The sequence below is a fragment of the Drosophila bipectinata genome, chromosome 3R (assembly GCF_030179905.1).
Source record: "Drosophila bipectinata strain 14024-0381.07 chromosome 3R, DbipHiC1v2, whole genome shotgun sequence".
NCBI classification, from domain to species: Eukaryota; Metazoa; Arthropoda; class Insecta; order Diptera; family Drosophilidae; genus Drosophila; species Drosophila bipectinata.
The window spans coordinates 28,747,633-28,764,497 of record NC_091739.1 but is presented as its reverse complement, the minus strand read 5'-3'; the positions used below and the strand labels follow the sequence as shown (position 1 = coordinate 28,764,497).

Below are 16,865 nucleotides of genomic sequence, written 5' to 3'. Positions count from 1 at the left end.
GACCAAAAGGATTAAGATTTAGATTTAAATTACAAATAACATTTTATTTTGAAACAATAAAAGACAATTTTTTACTAAAACTATTACTTTACGGACTATACAGAAGCAATTCCGGCAAGCCCTCATGATCCATGACTCATGATCCAATCTGCCATTTGGCAATCTAAAATTTTCCCTTCGACGTAATCGCTTTCAGCACTTGAAAATTGTTTACTTATAAAAGTTCCTTTTAGTCGTCCTCGAGAGCGGCATTGCTGACTCCATTGAATCCTGGTCCTGGCTGAGAAGTGGTAACGGATCCTGACACGGGAAATTCGGGAAGAGTGGAGCGCTGCTTGCCGGGTGCTGGTGGAACCGGCGGCAAGTCCACCGATTTACTAGTACCTTTAATCAGTTTGTTAGTAATCATTGTTTATGCAGATATTTGTAAACCAAAGCACTTACTGCAACAACAACCCATTATGGTGAACGCTTGAATTCTCCTCGCTGAAAGTTCTTTGAGCACTAAATCAGGCACATCAAATTGGTGGCCAATTGAAACTAGCGTGCCAGCGACTCATGGCTCATTGATAAGCGGCCCTGTTACTTTTATTCTCTTTTTGTTTAAAATGTAAAGTGGGTTATTTATGACCATGGGCATGTCCGTTATCATTTGTAGGTTCCGACCGGGTTGTGTGAACGCCGTAGAAACCAACCTAGCAATATGGCCAAAGCGCACACAGCCTTTCGGATATGGCTGAGCCGAAGCTACGAACTTGCCAATTTAGATAAGCTCTTATCACAAAAGTTTTTCTACCGTTTTGTAGTTGGCGGTTAAAATTTAATTGGTAAAGTAATCGTTATCGAGTAATATTTAATTCCTTCAAAAGGATATAAAAAGGATTGACTTTTTATGTACATGATATTTATTTAAATTTTTATAGTTTTTTTTCAACCAACACCAAAATATTGGATTTGCTTTCAGTGTCCATTCTTAAAAATAATATTTTACTCTTTAGTTTTTTAGTTTTATATTTAACCATAATTTTTTAGTTTCTTTGGAAATTCAACCACTTATTTCAAACTTAATCTTCATTAATTTTTAATTTAAATCAATCCGTTAAACTTATCGGAGAACGATTGAAATCGCAAAACTATCGAACGTTATAAAGCAGTGTTGGTAAAAGAGAAAAGCCAACATATTGTGGGCGGGGAGGCGGGGCATTCATTATCAGCCGGAACGTAAACAGCGATAAAAATGTTTAAATCACACAGTGTTAATTAGAGCCGAAAACAAAATCAATGCGCCTGTGGACGCGGACGGCTAGAGATCGTAAGCGCGTGAACGCGGATTAATATTTAACTCAACGGCCGGCTCAAATAGGAATAATTAATATATATTAGTGCGTGAGAACGCGTGAGTTGTGATTTCCGAGTGAACGAATCACGAAGCAAAGCGGATAAACAAAAGCCATAAAAAACAGAATCGCACGAGAACACCGAAAATCTCTTGTCTGTGAATCCGGTGATTAGCTTGAAGATTTAAAGAGGTAATCCCAGCGGTCTCACTGGGCCGCCATGGACGACGAGTTCAAGCTCTGCTGGAAGAACTTCCAGGACAATATAGCCAGCGGCTTCCAAAATCTCTACGACCGCGGCGACCTGGTGGATGTGACACTGGCCTGCGATGGAAAGCTGCTCCACGCCCACAAGATTGTGCTGGCCATATGCAGTCCCTACTTCCAGGAGATCTTTACCACGAATCCCTGCAAGCATCCCATTAGTGAGTATCCAAAGATTAACTAATTTTCTTAAAATGTGTCAACATTTTTCGTTTTTGCAAATGCGGATGCGGCAGCTAGTCTTATGGAGCTGTGAATTAAAAATCTCTAGCCTCCACCTTTCAGTTTGTCTAAGTTGGTTACCAGCTTAAGGAACCATCCCATGAAACCAGAATCCTTAGCTTGAAGGTGCTTCAGACAGGAGCAGGAGTTCAAGTACCAGTTTCGAAAACAAACCACGCAAGTGGTTGATGTGCTATTGGTTATAATTAATCCCAACCATTAACAATATGTTAACAAACGAATGCAAAATTATTCGGCGGTCTGAGCATTGTATTACATTGTATGAGCATTTCCGTGTGCATACATTTGAATTGGGGCATGCATTGTAGTTGTGAAGGCCTGCATAGACTACTTCCCTCTGGGTACTGGTCATTTTATCACCCAAGGGACTTGGACATGTCCGTCAGTTTATCGACAGCCTGTCTGCTCGTCACCGTTGTCAACAGCTTAGATATAAATCAACCTTTGTGTTAAATTCCATGACACATTCGGCGGTTATCAGGCCAGCTCCTACAACCACCAGCTACGACTCCTCCGTCAGCACGTTAAGAGTTTGCTCCGGAGTCGGGAATGATTTCGCTGGTTGTAAATCTAAAAGTAAACAGCAACAGTAACCCAGAATCTAGGTCTGATAATCCTCCGCCGCCACTTTGTCTATGGCCTGCAGGAGGCCTAGAGCTACCACCTCCAGTGCCACACACACTTGGTCTTGTTTACCCAAGCACGCATTCGAATATGCACCATGATAAGGTCCACGGTTCGAGGCCCGATTCGATTCGATCCGATCAGGGATTGGGGATTGGGTTGGTGCGTATCTGCGTTGCTGAGTCGCTGTGCTGCTGACCTCATCAAATGTACTTCAAATGGACTATAGAACTCGCTATAGAAAATATGGTATATGGCGCATGGATATCATATCGCCCGGGGGCCCTCGTTCGCGGACGTGTTGAACACGGCTGCCTGCTGCACGGTGGCTTTATCTGATCAGGCTGGCAATAAAAAATAAGGTTTTATCTTTTCAAGTAGCAGCAGAAAGGTGCTACCTATGCCCACCACCGATCGTTTGCTGCTACAAGAGGTATTTCCAAAGATAAAGAATATTAATATACCCTATAAATAACGGTAGGCGTTCAGCGTGCAGTGGGGGCGAGAGTTATTAAAAATAAACCAACAAACAGTCGAACTGTCGAACACCAACAATCACCCACCAACCTAACCAGCCAACAACAATCATGGAGGTGCTAACAAGCCAAATGGTGTTGGTCCCGATGTTGGCTTACGTCTGTCTATGTACCTTGTGTGTAACACGCACCAACAACAAAACTCTAAATATTTTTATCTTTTTATCGCGTTTAACAATCATTTATTGCCCAACTGAGCAACTGGGTCCCGCCACCCAGTCCTCGTCTATTCCGCCCCCTTTCAGTCACACGAAGACTTGAGTATTTCATATATTGATTAGAGAGCTTTGCTGGTTCTTAAAGTTTGTCTTTAGATCTCTTAGGATCCTCTCTTATTATGCTAACAATAGTTATAATGTCTTTCAGTATTGACCTTCAAACAAGTCCTAAAAAAGAAACTAAAATATGCCAGAACTCTTAGCCATATTGGTTCCATTTCCGTTGGAACTGTTGCTCGTGTAAATCAACCCACTCCCCCCACTTTAGGCTAACGGACAAGTGGTTATATCTCAGTCCCAATACAATGCTAATCCTCCAAAAATTATCTATTTATTATTGGCATAAACAAGACGGACATCGTCTATGGCCAGTGGGTTTTATCAGCCTTGCGTTTAGTGCCAGCCACTTTAGTTTGGGTATCACTCTTGATCGTAAAATAAGATTTTGAACTTATTGCTCGTTAGATAACGCACTCAGACACCCAAACTCAGTGCCAGCCGGAGCAATTGCCATGTGTGATATTGGGCCTCTCCAAGAGCAAGACCAGGTCCAATGTATCCCCACTCCTCCGTCCATTTTCGCCTTGATTCCGTTCCCGATTTCAAGTAGCTAGGCGATCGAATATAGCTGCGGTTGCTTACCAGCCATAAACGGTTCTGAAAGATAATATAATATCGATCGATGGACTTGTCGTAAATATTAAATTCCCAATGTTATTAATATATTGCCAGGCCGTGACTAAACCAAAGACGTCGAGTATTTTTTCCAAACTCCTAAGGGGGTAAACACAACATGTTTATTGGGGGGCTCTGCACATTGTTCATTTTCGGGTGTGGTGGACTTTGGTGGACTAATCTCTTTAAAAGTTTGCCAATGATAATCAAAAGTACTTTAATTCGGTCAGAACTATGTCAGAATTAGGGTTGATTGGCCGAGATTTTTATAAACTGTTTTAATAAATTAGCATAAAGATTAGATGGGAAAGTGGGGGTTAGTATTTTAGAAGCTTATCCATGGTTTCCTTGAAGGGATTATAATCTGAGCACCAAGCCTGTTTGTATTATCGACTTTATTGGAACCCTTCCAGTCATTTCCGCTTCTGGCCTTACCCAATCGATCGCATTGATCGCTACTCCTGATCGTACGTAAGCATTTATGGTCTCTTCATATTATATCAAACTTTGACTTTGAGCATACAAAATTTCATAAATGCTTTTATTGGCCATTTGCGCTGACAATGGGTTATTTATGGCCCCGCCAGCCGGTAGCCACTAGCCAGTAGCCAGTAGCCACAAATATTGGCTGGCTATCGGCTAAGCTGGGCTAATCCCTGGGCCTCGTCTTGGAGACATCGCCATTGAATTTGGCCCAAAAGAGAGTTGGGCGGAGGGGGGCGGTACGGGCTCGATTGGCCAGCCCTCTCAGTGCCGGGTTGGCTTTTCTTGGGTCTATTTTTTATCAGGTTGTAGTACCACTACCAGCAAGACATACCGCTTCGATTCAATTCGATTCGACTACTCGACTATTATGGCGTTCACAGATAACAAATATTTATGAATGTTTGTGCGACGACATTGTCAAAATGAGGCAGCCGGGCCAGGGGCCAGGCACTCCACGCTACTCGATGGGGCGAACAACAACACCACGTAGCCCGTGGCGTTTTGATTCGATAAACATTTATCATAATCATAAAATAAAATTGTTTTCAAAGTCGATCGGCTGCGATTCGATTGGTGGAAACGACTCGAGTGGGCGTGATCTTCGGGAATGGTGGAACAAATCGAAAGCAGCGGCCACCACAAGGAAGATATCGCTGGACTTTCCCAGCGCCGCTCCGCTCTCGGGATGGATCTGATATCAGCGGAGATCACCGCGGGTCACAAGCCCATTAAATCCAGTGGCATACATTTAAGCAATGGACGATCGTGAGCACGCCGGGATGCTGGAATTTGACTTTTGGGTACTGACGACTTCGATTTGGAGCGGCGCTTATCAGGGCAGCATACACGGATTTATCACGATTTCCGTGAACTTTAGACAAAGTTTATCTACAGTCCGGGGCTCATAAACGGTTTATTGATTCGAGAGGAGAAGCATTCGGCGTGTGTGGATCTCTTTGTCTGGGTCCAGGGCCAGTGGCTTTATCTCTCCGAAGGAAGAGATGCACGGCATGTATCTACTACTAGGGGCTGTTTCAAAGAGATAACATTACTAATGCCACTAGCTAGTATATGTAAGCCCAAATCGAAGATCGAAGCGTGCTAAACTGTACCCCGGATTTTGATCTTCGCCAACTTTGAACACCCCGCCGATCATAATACGGACATGCCAAGGCGCAGATAGATAGATAGGCGAGACAAAACGATCCGTAATGACGACTACGGCAAATGATAGGGCACAATTGATGTCGTCGCACGGTCAGATTAAGCAACCGAGTTTGTCTGTTGCCGATCGGGGGATTAATATACTTACACACAGCTCTACTAGCGGGATGTGTGTACGTCTGTTTGTGTAATAAAATTGTTATTGAGAACAAGAGATAATATTGTTTTTAACTAGAGATTGATGCTGGGGCACAGTGGGGCAAGACATTGGGAAGAAACCCAAAAAGATGGGGGGTTTTTCAAGATTCGCTTTTGAGTCTAGAGAGGGAAAACACCAGAGAGGCTCTTTCCAGAGATATTATTTGTATTTTCTACTTAAGTCACCTTATGACTAATTGTTTAGATTTCAAAAATTTCATTTAGGTTTGAAAGTTAGTTACTAGTTTTTGAAATCTTTTGAATAGTTTTTGAAGATCAATATGTCATGGCCACGTTAATATCTTTATAAGCTATACTTTTTTAAAAACTCTATGAAATATTCGGTACAAACTTTCAAGAATTCTGTCTGTAACACACGTCATACTTAATCTCAATCATGTATAGTCTCTACGCTCTGTAGATCTGAAGGTTTGAAAAGTACAGACCGTTTTAATTGCCTTTGGGAACTATTAAGTTTTGAACTATTAAGTCTGATCTCCTATCCCCACCAAGAGATAAGAGATCGAGCACCACTGTAGTAGTACGGCGGAATCTCAGCTTCTTAGGCCGTGTCGAAAGCACGGATGCCTGCCTGCCGGATGATATGGCAAGCTACTTATTTTATAATTATGGCTGTATGGCTGTATGGCTGTGCTAATGCGCTGCTGCTGTTGTTGAGTTTATATTTAAGTTTTCAGATTTCTTATCATAGCTGTTTTTATGTATTGATTTAGTATTTGAACGTTTCGATGATAACATCTCCACTACGAATGTGACCTCCTTTCCTACTGATGTTATTGTCGTTCCACAGAATTTATGTAAACAAGCAAATTACGCTGAACTAACTTTATGAACTCTCTAAAAATTCCCAAATAAAAACATTCCCGAAAATATTCCAATGGGTTCTGATAATTTTATAATAACATTTTCCAAAAAATTCCCCCGTTCCTTTCAGTCATACTCAAAGATGTGAGCTTCAACATAATGCTGGAACTGCTGGAGTTCATGTACCAGGGCGTGGTGAACGTGAAGCACACGGAGCTGCAGTCCTTCATGAAGATCGGGCAGCTGCTGCAGATCAAGGGCCTGGCCACCAACTCCTCGCCAGGATCGAGTGCCTCGGACAAGTCCGCCAGCCAGACCCAGGCGGAGGAGTCCCCCAACAGCAATAGCAATAACAGCAATACACCCCAGGCACACAGCAATCACAACTCTAGCGTTAATAGCAATAACAATAGCAAGTCGGAAGCGGATCACAATGACACCAAGGGCCAAAGCCACTCCAGGACCACCTCGCCAGGTGGAGCGAGCAGAGCCTCCAACGAGGGCAGCCACCCATACTCGTCCGGCAAGCGCCCGCTGCCCTCGGACTTTGGCAGCGATGCTCTGTCCATCTACTCCGGCAAGCAGCTGAGACGATCGCTGAAGGACCACGGATCCAGCGGGAATGAGGGTGGCGGCGGCGGTGAAAATTCCGATAATGGAGCTGCTTTAGAAAACAGCTTGAATTCCGAGGAGTTCTTCCTGCCGCCCATTCCGCACATCTCGATGGTGGAGCCGCGTTACGATCTCGGCGGGCTGAAGCGCGAGTCGGAGAATACGCACCATGGACCCTCTTCCGGCGGTGCCGGCAGCTCCGGCAGTGTTGGCAGCCTCACCTCCTCGGCCTCCTCCTCGACGGGGATGCGCAATCCCTTCGGACCGCCCTTCAATATGGAGAACTACAACTTCTACAAAAGCAGCAATAGTGGCGGAGCCAGCGGCAGCTCAAGCAGTGCAACCGGTCCCGGATCATCCATTAACAACAATGGAGCTGCAGGACTCGGCTCCGGTACCGAATACCCCAACGAGCTGTACATGCCCAACGATTACTCCAAGAACTTTGCCAACCACATGGACATTCCACAAAGTAGGTGCCAAAAGAGTTTCTAAATCTTTTTCTCACGTTTCTGTTGCATGTAGCTTGGCTTTCATCCATATTTGTTTTTTTTTGAATAAGACTGGGTTTATGCTTGCATCCACCATCATTGCATCCATTGGCTCACATCATCCGCATCCCCCACACTCACTGCACACATCGCCCCGTATCCAGGAGTGCCCTCGACTGGAGAATCTAACAGAGCCACCCGATTGATTGTAGAGGAGGAGGGATATGTACTGCTTTATTGTATGTGGGGTAGAGGCACTAATCACAGGCACTCCAACTGAAGGCGAAGATAGATAAACAATTGATAGCTTTGATTGTCGTTGAGATCCAATTGTTCACATGACCAGGCCAGACTTGTAGACTCACTCGTTGATCCGAGTCTGAAAAAAACAGATGAATAGATGACAGAGTAGAGCGTTTATAAGGAGGTCTATAAAAGAGTTTTCATAAATGTTATAAAAAGAATAAGTATTTCATTATGGTTTTAGTAACAAAATCTGTTCTAAAATAGCCAATATTTTCTTTAAGAAGTGTAGAAAGCATTCCTCCTTTCATATGCCTTTGGCGGATAAATACCTACACCTTTTTTATTTTAATTTAAAGCACAATTGGAATTTTAGTAAAACATTTTAAAACACTCTAACTAACAGTAGTAAAGCTTATTAAAAACTAAGAAGCTTAAGTTTGTACTTAATAATTTTAACCTGCTTATTGGCTGCCTTCAAAGAAATATCCTCTTATGCCTAACAACCGCACAGTCTTAAGACACACTAGTTAGCACATACCTAGGGAGGATCTGTGGCAGACAGACCTCCACACACACAACACACAGATTAGCTTGTACCACCGACCCAGTCCCCTGTAAATAACACCAACCCCATAAGCGCCACAGCGATGAACTTGACACTAATGATCCACAATTGTCCGTTTCGTCGCCGGCGAACCAGACGGCAGCAACATGGTGATGCTGTCCACCACATCGCTGCTCCACGGCAACTGCGTATTCAACCGCAACAACACGGTGGCCACGCAGCAGGGCATGAAGACCTACTGGCTGTGCAAGTCCTACCGGATCAGCATGTGCCGGGCGCGCTGCATCACCCACCTGGGCAGGATCATCTCGGCGACGGGAGTGCACAATCATGCGCCGCATATGCGTGCCGGCCAGGGATCGGGAGGAGCGCCAGCCACAAGTGCTGCCACCTCGAGTGGAAATCAGAGTCTCAATTCTGCGGCTCCCAATCATAGCCAGACGGGTTACCCGCTTTCGGAGGCTTCGCATCACCTGGGATCTGAACTGCAGCACGGCAGTCGAGTGAGCAACATGTTTGCCAACCAGACACCGCCACCACCACCACCTCCGCCGCCCGCCACTGCAGGATCGCATCACCCGCACCACCACCACCATCACCTGGGGCAGCCGCTGCCGAATCTGTTAGTGCAGCACCATCCTGCGGCGCCAGCCCACATGGAGCCAAGTCTAATGCACAACCCGAATCTAATGCATCTGCAACCGCAGTCCCACCACCACCAGCAGCAACACTCGCCCCACAATCCGGCAGCTCCTCCGGCGCAGCAACACCACATGGAAATGGGCGGTGGATCTGGGCCAGTGCTCCTCTCGCCGGCCCAGCTGCAGCAGAGTCCGCAGTCCAATCGGAGTAGCCACTCCCTGCACGCGCAGAGTCCGCCGCCAGGGGCAGAGGAGCAACCGGCGCAACAGACGACCCAGCAGGAGACCGCCAGCGGTGATGGAACTCCTGATCCCAGCACCGCCCACGTGATCAACTCGATTACGATATCGCCGAGCAGCAGGCACAGCTTTAAGATGGAGAACATGTAAGCCTGTCGCAGAAGGAGGAGGAGTAACTTATTTTCGTCTAGTTAGAGTTTTAGTAGAAAATTGAATTGGAATTTAATTCGAAAAGGCGAGTAATAATGTACATAGTTTGTTTACTTTGATAAAAATAATGCGAACCGATAAACCAAAAGAAAAATTACATAACCATGAGTGGGCGCTCTGAAATGAATCCCAGATTAAGCTAACCAGAGTAATTTTGGATATGTTTCGAAGCCCCGAGCGTATGTCACTGGGTAACCTTAACCTTAATAGTAACCAACTAACTAACCAATCCTTAGATAAGTGGGATAATATCCTGGCAGGTAAGTCGATTGCATGAAACACATAAAAACACACATAATTGGGCTCATTCGTGTATGTCCTGGCATTGAAAAACCAAACAAACATAACCAAGAGGAGATTAGCCATCCGATAGAGATAAGCAAGTGGCACTACTCCATCGAATTGAGCATTACTAACCATTGAGGATTAACCTTTGAAGGATTCCTTGTGTCTTGGTTATGCGACATTCAATTGGGTATTGCCGGCTTGTGCTTGTGAACCGAACCCCGTACCGATCCTCACCAGCTTTCTTGTATGTCTTGTAGTAGCACCCGGCGAACACTGGTTCGAGGGCAAGCTGGAGTTCATGCTGAGCCAGCGGGGCAAGCCGCTGCTCGTCCACGACGGCCACACCTTCGGCATCCAGTACGTGCGCAAGGACAAGAAGTACTGGCAGTGCAACCTGTCCCGCAAGTTCAACTGCAAGGCGCGCGTCACCACCACTGACACCGGCGATATCATCGTCACCAACAACGAGCACTGCCACACGGAGATCCGCCAGCACCTGCGCAAGGACTACCAGCGCAACAAGGTGATGATGAATGCGCTGATCAACCTGAGCACCAAAAATATGGGTGTCTTTCAGCGCAACCATGCCGGTCTCGGGGGCCTGCCGTCGATGGTGATTCCCGAAGCTCTGGCCCAGGGTTCACCCATTCACGAGATGGTGCAGAATCTGCACGATCTAGCCAAGGCTACGGCGGAGCAACAGCAGCAGCAGCAGAGGGAACAACTGCAGCGGGCGCACGAGATGGAGGAGCCCCTCGACTGCAATCGTCGCTCCTCGGCAGCGCTCGAGGAGATGGCCCGCACCTTCATAGCCAACAATAGCAAGCCTACCATTGCCTTTCCGGGCAGCGAAGTCCATGTCGATCCCAAGGAGGAGCCCTCGTGGAAGGAGAAGGTCGAAGGCGAGACGCACTAGGGGCACATCCAAGCCAATATCAGGTCACAGGACGGTTAAGTACAAAAATGGAATGATTTCAATAATACTCAAATACAAGGCGTAACCAAAACAATTCCAAAGAATTTAGTTAATACATAATAAGCGTACGGGCACTTGACTAGATAGAGCATTTCCATGAGTTTTTATCGTTTGATGTACGTGGCGTTAGATTTACTTTGTAATAGATGTTGAATTTTAATAAAACTTTTTTACAAAAAATTATTCTTATTATTTGGAAGAGGGTGAGGCTTTCGAACAGGCACAATACTGGTAAGCTATGGTTACTAAATTGGCTGAATATTTGTCCATGATACATTTGTGCATACGAGAAATATGGAGGATCCCTTCAATATGTGGAGCATGTATGGGAGAGACGATATGATCCCCTTTGAGGTATATATATTTGGCAATACCTATCTGGTTCTTAAGCGGTATACCTTAAACGATTTGTAAATCAATTCTCCACAAATCTGCATCAAAATATAGAAACAAAATATTTTTAGATTTTTTGTAAAATTTTCTGGGTAGACCCACGCAAAAATGGGGGAAATGCTTGAGAGGTCAATATGGACCACACCGAAAGCTATATCTTTGCCAATAAATGTCCGATTCTTGATCGGATTACCTTAAATGATTTGTGGATCTATTCTCCATCAATCTGCATCAAAATCCAGGAACAAAATATTTTTTAGATTTTGTGTCAAATTTTCTGGGTAGACCCATGCAAAAATGGGGGAAATGCTTGAGAGGAGGTCAATATGGCCCACACCGAAAGCTATATCTTTGCTAATAGTTGTCCGATTCTTGAGAGGATTACCCTAAATGATTTGTGGATCCATTCTCCATCAATCTGCATCAAAATCCAGGAACAAAATATTTTTTAGATTTTTTGTCAAATTTTCTGGGTAGACCCACGCAAAAATGGGGGAAATGCTTGAGAGGTCAATATGGACCACACCGAAAGCTATATCTTTGCCAATAGTTGTCCGATTCTTGAGAGGATTACCTTGAATGATTTGTGGATCCATTCTCCATCAATCTGCATCAAAATCCAGGAACAAAATATTTTTTAGATTTTTTGTCAAATTTTCTGGGTAGACCCATGCAAAAATGGGGGAAATGCTTGAGAGGGCAATATGGACCAAACCGAAAGCTATATCTTTGCCAATAGTTGCCCGATTCTTGAGAGGATTACCTTGAATGATTTGTGGATCCATTCTCCATCAATCTGCATCAAAATCCAGGAACAAAATATTTTTTAGATTTTTTGTCAAATTTTCTGGGTAGACCCATGCAAAAATGGGGGAAATGCTTGAGAGGTCAATATGGCCCACACCGAAAGCTATATCTTTGCCAATAGTTGTCCGATTCTTGAGAGGATTACCTTGAATGATTTGTAGATCAATTCTCTATCAATCTGCATCAAAATCCAGGAACAAAATATTTTTTAGATTTTTTGTCAAATTTTCTGGGTAGACCCATGCAAAAATGGGGGAAATGCTTGAGAGGTCAATATGGACCAAACCGAAAGCTATATCTTTGCCAATAGTTGTCCGATTCTTGAGAGGATTACCTTGAATGATTTGTGGATCCATTCTCCATCAATCTGCATCAAAATCCAGGAACAAAATATTTTTTAGATTTTTTGTCAAATTTTCTGGGTAGACCCATGCAAAAATGGGGGAAATGCTTGAGAGGTCAATATGGCCCACACCGAAAGCTATATCTTTGCCAATAGTTGTCCGATTCTTGAGAGGATTACCTTGAATGATTTGTAGATCAATTCTCTATCAATCTGCATCAAAATCCAGGAACAAAATATTTTTTAGATTTTTTGTCAAATTTTCTGGGTAGACACATGCAAAAATGGGGGAAATGCTTAAGAGGTCAATATGGACCACACCGAAAGCTATATCTTTGCCAATAGTTGTCCGATTCTTGAGCGGATTACCTTGAATGATTTGTGGATCCATTCTCCATCAATCTGCATCAAAATCCAGGAACAAAATATTTTTTTGATTTTTTGTCAAATTTTCTGGGTAGACCCATGCAAAAATGGGGGAAATGCTTAAGAGGTCAATATGGACCACACCGAAAGCTATATCTTTGCCAATAGTTGTCCGATTCTTGAGCGGATTACCTTGAATGATTTGTGGATCCATTCTCCATCAATCTGCATCAAAATCCAGGAACAAAATATTTTTTTGATTTTTTGTCAAATTTTCTGGGTAGACCCATGCAAAAATGGGGGAAATGCTTAAGAGGTCAAAATGGCCCACACCGAAAGCTATATCTTTGCCAATAGTTGTCCGATTCTTGAGAGGATTACCTTGAATGATTTGTAGATCAATTCTCTATCAATCTGCATCAAAATCCAGGAACAAAATATTTTTTAGATTTTTTGTCAAATTTTCTGGGTAGACCCATGCAAAAATGGGGGAAATGCTTGAGAGGTCAATATGGCCCACACCGAAAGCTATATCTTTGCCAATAGTTGTCCGATTCTTGAGAGGATTACCTTGAATGATTTGTAGATCAATTCTCTATCAATCTGCATCAAAATCCAGGAACAAAATATTTTTTAGATTTTTTGTCAAATTTTCTGGGTAGACACATGCAAAAATGGGGGAAATGCTTAAGAGGTCAATATGGACCACACCGAAAGCTATATCTTTGCCAATAGTTGTCCGATTCTTGAGCGGATTACCTTGAATGATTTGTGGATCCATTCTCCATCAATCTGCATCAAAATCCAGGAACAAAATATTTTTTTGATTTTTTGTCAAATTTTCTGGGTAGACCCATGCAAAAATGGGGGAAATGCTTAAGAGGTCAATATGGACCACACCGAAAGCTATATCTTTGCCAATAGTTGTCCGATTCTTGAGCGGATTACCTTGAATGATTTGTGGATCCATTCTCCATCAATCTGCATCAAAATCCAGGAACAAAATATTTTTTTGATTTTTTGTCAAATTTTCTGGGTAGACCCATGCAAAAATGGGGGAAATGCTTAAGAGGTCAAAATGGCCCACACCGAAAGCTATATCTTTGCCAATAGTTGTCCGATTCTTGAGAGGATTACCTTGAATGATTTGTAGATCAATTCTCTATCAATCTGCATCAAAATCCAGGAACAAAATATTTTTTAGATATTTTGTCAAATTTTCTGGGTAGACCCATGCAAAAATGGGGGAAATGCTTGAGAGGAGGTCAATATGGCCCACACCGAAAGCTATATCATTGCTAATAGTTGTCCGATTCTTGAGAGGATTACCCTAAATGATTTGTGGATCCATTCTCCATCAATCTGCATCAAAATCCAGGAACAAAATATTTTTTAGATTTTTTGTCAAATTTTCTGGGTAGACCCATGCAAAAATGGGGGAAATGCTTGAGAGGGCAATATGGACCAAACCGAAAGCTATATCTTTGCCAATAGTTGTCCGATTCTTGAGAGGATTACCTTGAATGATTTGTGGATCCATTCTCCATCAATCTGCATCAAAATCCAGGAACAAAATATTTTTTAGATTTTTTGTCAAATTTTCTGGGTAGACCCATGCAAAAATGGGGGAAATGCTTGAGAGGTCAATATGGCCCACACCGAAAGCTATATCTTTGCCAATAGTTGTCCGATTCTTGAGAGGATTACCTTGAATGATTTGTAGATCAATTCTCTATCAATCTGCATCAAAATCCAGGAACAAAATATTTTTTAGATTTTTTGTCAAATTTTCTGGGTAGACCCATGCAAAAATGGGGGAAATGCTTGAGAGGTCAATATGGACCAAACCGAAAGCTATATCTTTGCCAATAGTTGTCCGATTCTTGAGAGGATTACCTTGAATGATTTGTGGATCCATTCTCCATCAATCTGCATCAAAATCCAGGAACAAAATATTTTTTAGATTTTTTGTCAAATTTTCTGGGTAGACCCATGCAAAAATGGGGGAAATGCTTGAGAGGTCAATATGGCCCACACCGAAAGCTATATCTTTGCCAATAGTTGTCCGATTCTTGAGAGGATTACCTTGAATGATTTGTAGATCAATTCTCTATCAATCTGCATCAAAATCCAGGAACAAAATATTTTTTAGATTTTTTGTCAAATTTTCTGGGTAGACACATGCAAAAATGGGGGAAATGCTTAAGAGGTCAATATGGACCACACCGAAAGCTATATCTTTGCCAATAGTTGTCCGATTCTTGAGCGGATTACCTTGAATGATTTGTGGATCCATTCTCCATCAATCTGCATCAAAATCCAGGAACAAAATATTTTTTTGATTTTTTGTCAAATTTTCTGGGTAGACCCATGCAAAAATGGGGGAAATGCTTAAGAGGTCAATATGGACCACACCGAAAGCTATATCTTTGCCAATAGTTGTCCGATTCTTGAGCGGATTACCTTGAATGATTTGTGGATCCATTCTCCATCAATCTGCATCAAAATCCAGGAACAAAATATTTTTTTGATTTTTTGTCAAATTTTCTGGGTAGACCCATGCAAAAATGGGGGAAATGCTTAAGAGGTCAAAATGGACCACACCGAAAGCTATATCTTTGCCAATAGTTGTCCGATTCTTGAGCGGATTACCTTGAATGATTTGTGGATCCATTCTCCATCAATCTGCATCAAAATCCAGGAACAAAACATTTTTTTGATTTTTTGTCAAATTTTCTGGGTAGACCCATGCAAAAATGGGGGAAATGCTTGAGAGGTCAATATGGCCCACACCGAAAGCTATATCTTTGCCAATAGTTGTCCGATTCTTGAGAGGATTACCTTGAATGATTTGTAGATCAATTCTCTATCAATCTGCATCAAAATCCAGGAACAAAATATTTTTTAGATTTTTTGTCAAATTTTCTGGGTAGACCCATGCAAAAATGGGGGAAATGCTTGAGAGGTCAATATGGCCCACACCGAAAGCTATATCTTTGCCAATAGTTGTCCGATTCTTGAGAGGATTACCTTGAATGATTTGTGGATCCATTCTCCATCAATCTGCATCAAAATCCAGGAACAAAATATTTTTTAGATTTTTTGTCAAATTTTCTGGGTAGACCCACGCAAAAATGGGGGAAATGCTTGAGAGGTCAATATGGACCACACCGAAAGCTATATCTTTGCCAATAGTTGTCCGATTCTTGAGCGGATTACCTTGAATGATTTGTGGATCCACTCTCCATCAATCTGCATCAAAATCCAGGAACAAAATATTTTTTTGATTTTTTGTCAAATTTTCTGGGTAGACCAATGCAAAAATGGGGGAAATGCTTGATAGGTCAATATGGCCCACACCGAAAGCTATATCTTTGCCGATAGTTGTCCGATTCTTGAGCGGATTACCTTGAATGATTTGTGGATCCACTCTCCATCAATCTGCATCAAAATCCAGGAACAAAATATTTTTTTGATTTTTTGTCAAATTTTCTGGGTAGACCCATGCAAAAATGGGGGAAATGCTTAAGAGGTCAATATGGACCACACCGAAAGCTATATCTTTGCCAATAGTTGTCCGATTCTTGAGCGGATTACCTTGAATGATTTGTGTATCCATTCTTCATCAATCTGCATCAAAATCCAGGAACAAAACATTTTTTTGATTTTTTGTCAAATTTTCTGGGTAGACCCATGCAAAAATGGGGGAAATGCTTAAGAGGTCAATATGGCCCACACCGAAAGCTATATCTTTGCCGATAGTTGTCCGATTCTTGAGCGGAATACTTTAAACGATTTGTAGATCAATTCTCTATCAATCTGCATCAAAATCCAGGAACAAAATATTTTTTAGATATTTTGTCAAATTTTCTGGGTAGACCCATGCAAAAATGGGGGAAATGCTTGAGAGGAGGTCAATATGGCCCACACCGAAAGCTATATCTTTGCTAATAGTTGTCCGATTCTTGAGAGGATTACCCTAAATGATTTGTGGATCCATTCTCCATCAATCTGCATCAAAATCCAGGAACAAAATATTTTTTAGATTTTTTGTCAAATTTTCTGGGTAGACCCATGCAAAAATGGGGGAAATGCTTGAGAGGGCAATATGGACCAA

At 42.6% G+C, this 16,865-nt stretch overlaps 2 protein-coding genes across 5 annotated transcripts; one reads left to right on the top strand and one right to left on the bottom strand.

The window, feature by feature from the left end:
- Positions 1 to 23: 23 nt before the first annotated feature.
- On the bottom strand, positions 24 to 579 carry LOC108119748 (uncharacterized). Its single transcript, XM_017233071.3, has 2 exons — positions 445 to 579; positions 24 to 384 (listed from the first exon to the last, which is right to left on the bottom strand). The coding sequence occupies exons 1-2, from the start codon at positions 458 to 460 to the stop codon at positions 230 to 232; spliced, it is 171 nt and encodes a 56-aa protein (XP_017088560.1). The 5' UTR covers positions 461 to 579; the 3' UTR covers positions 24 to 229.
- Positions 580 to 1,187: 608 nt separating this feature from the next.
- Positions 1,188 to 10,827, top strand: LOC108119827 (protein abrupt). 4 transcript variants are annotated; one of them, XM_017233216.3, is made up of 3 exons: positions 1,188 to 1,762; positions 6,701 to 7,654; positions 8,620 to 9,677. In XM_017233216.3, exons 1-3 carry the CDS (start codon positions 1,558 to 1,560, stop codon positions 9,513 to 9,515), a joined length of 2,055 nt encoding a protein of 684 aa, XP_017088705.2. In that variant the 5' UTR covers positions 1,188 to 1,557; the 3' UTR covers positions 9,516 to 9,677. The 4 variants fall into 4 exon arrangements, with proteins under 4 accessions (XP_017088705.2, XP_017088709.2, XP_017088708.2 ...); XM_017233220.3 differs by lacking the exon at positions 8,620 to 9,677 and adding an exon at positions 7,745 to 8,061 and having other exon boundaries at positions 1,190 to 1,762; XM_017233219.3 differs by lacking the exon at positions 8,620 to 9,677 and adding an exon at positions 10,124 to 10,827 and having other exon boundaries at positions 1,191 to 1,762.
- Positions 10,828 to 16,865: the final 6,038 nt, after the last annotated feature.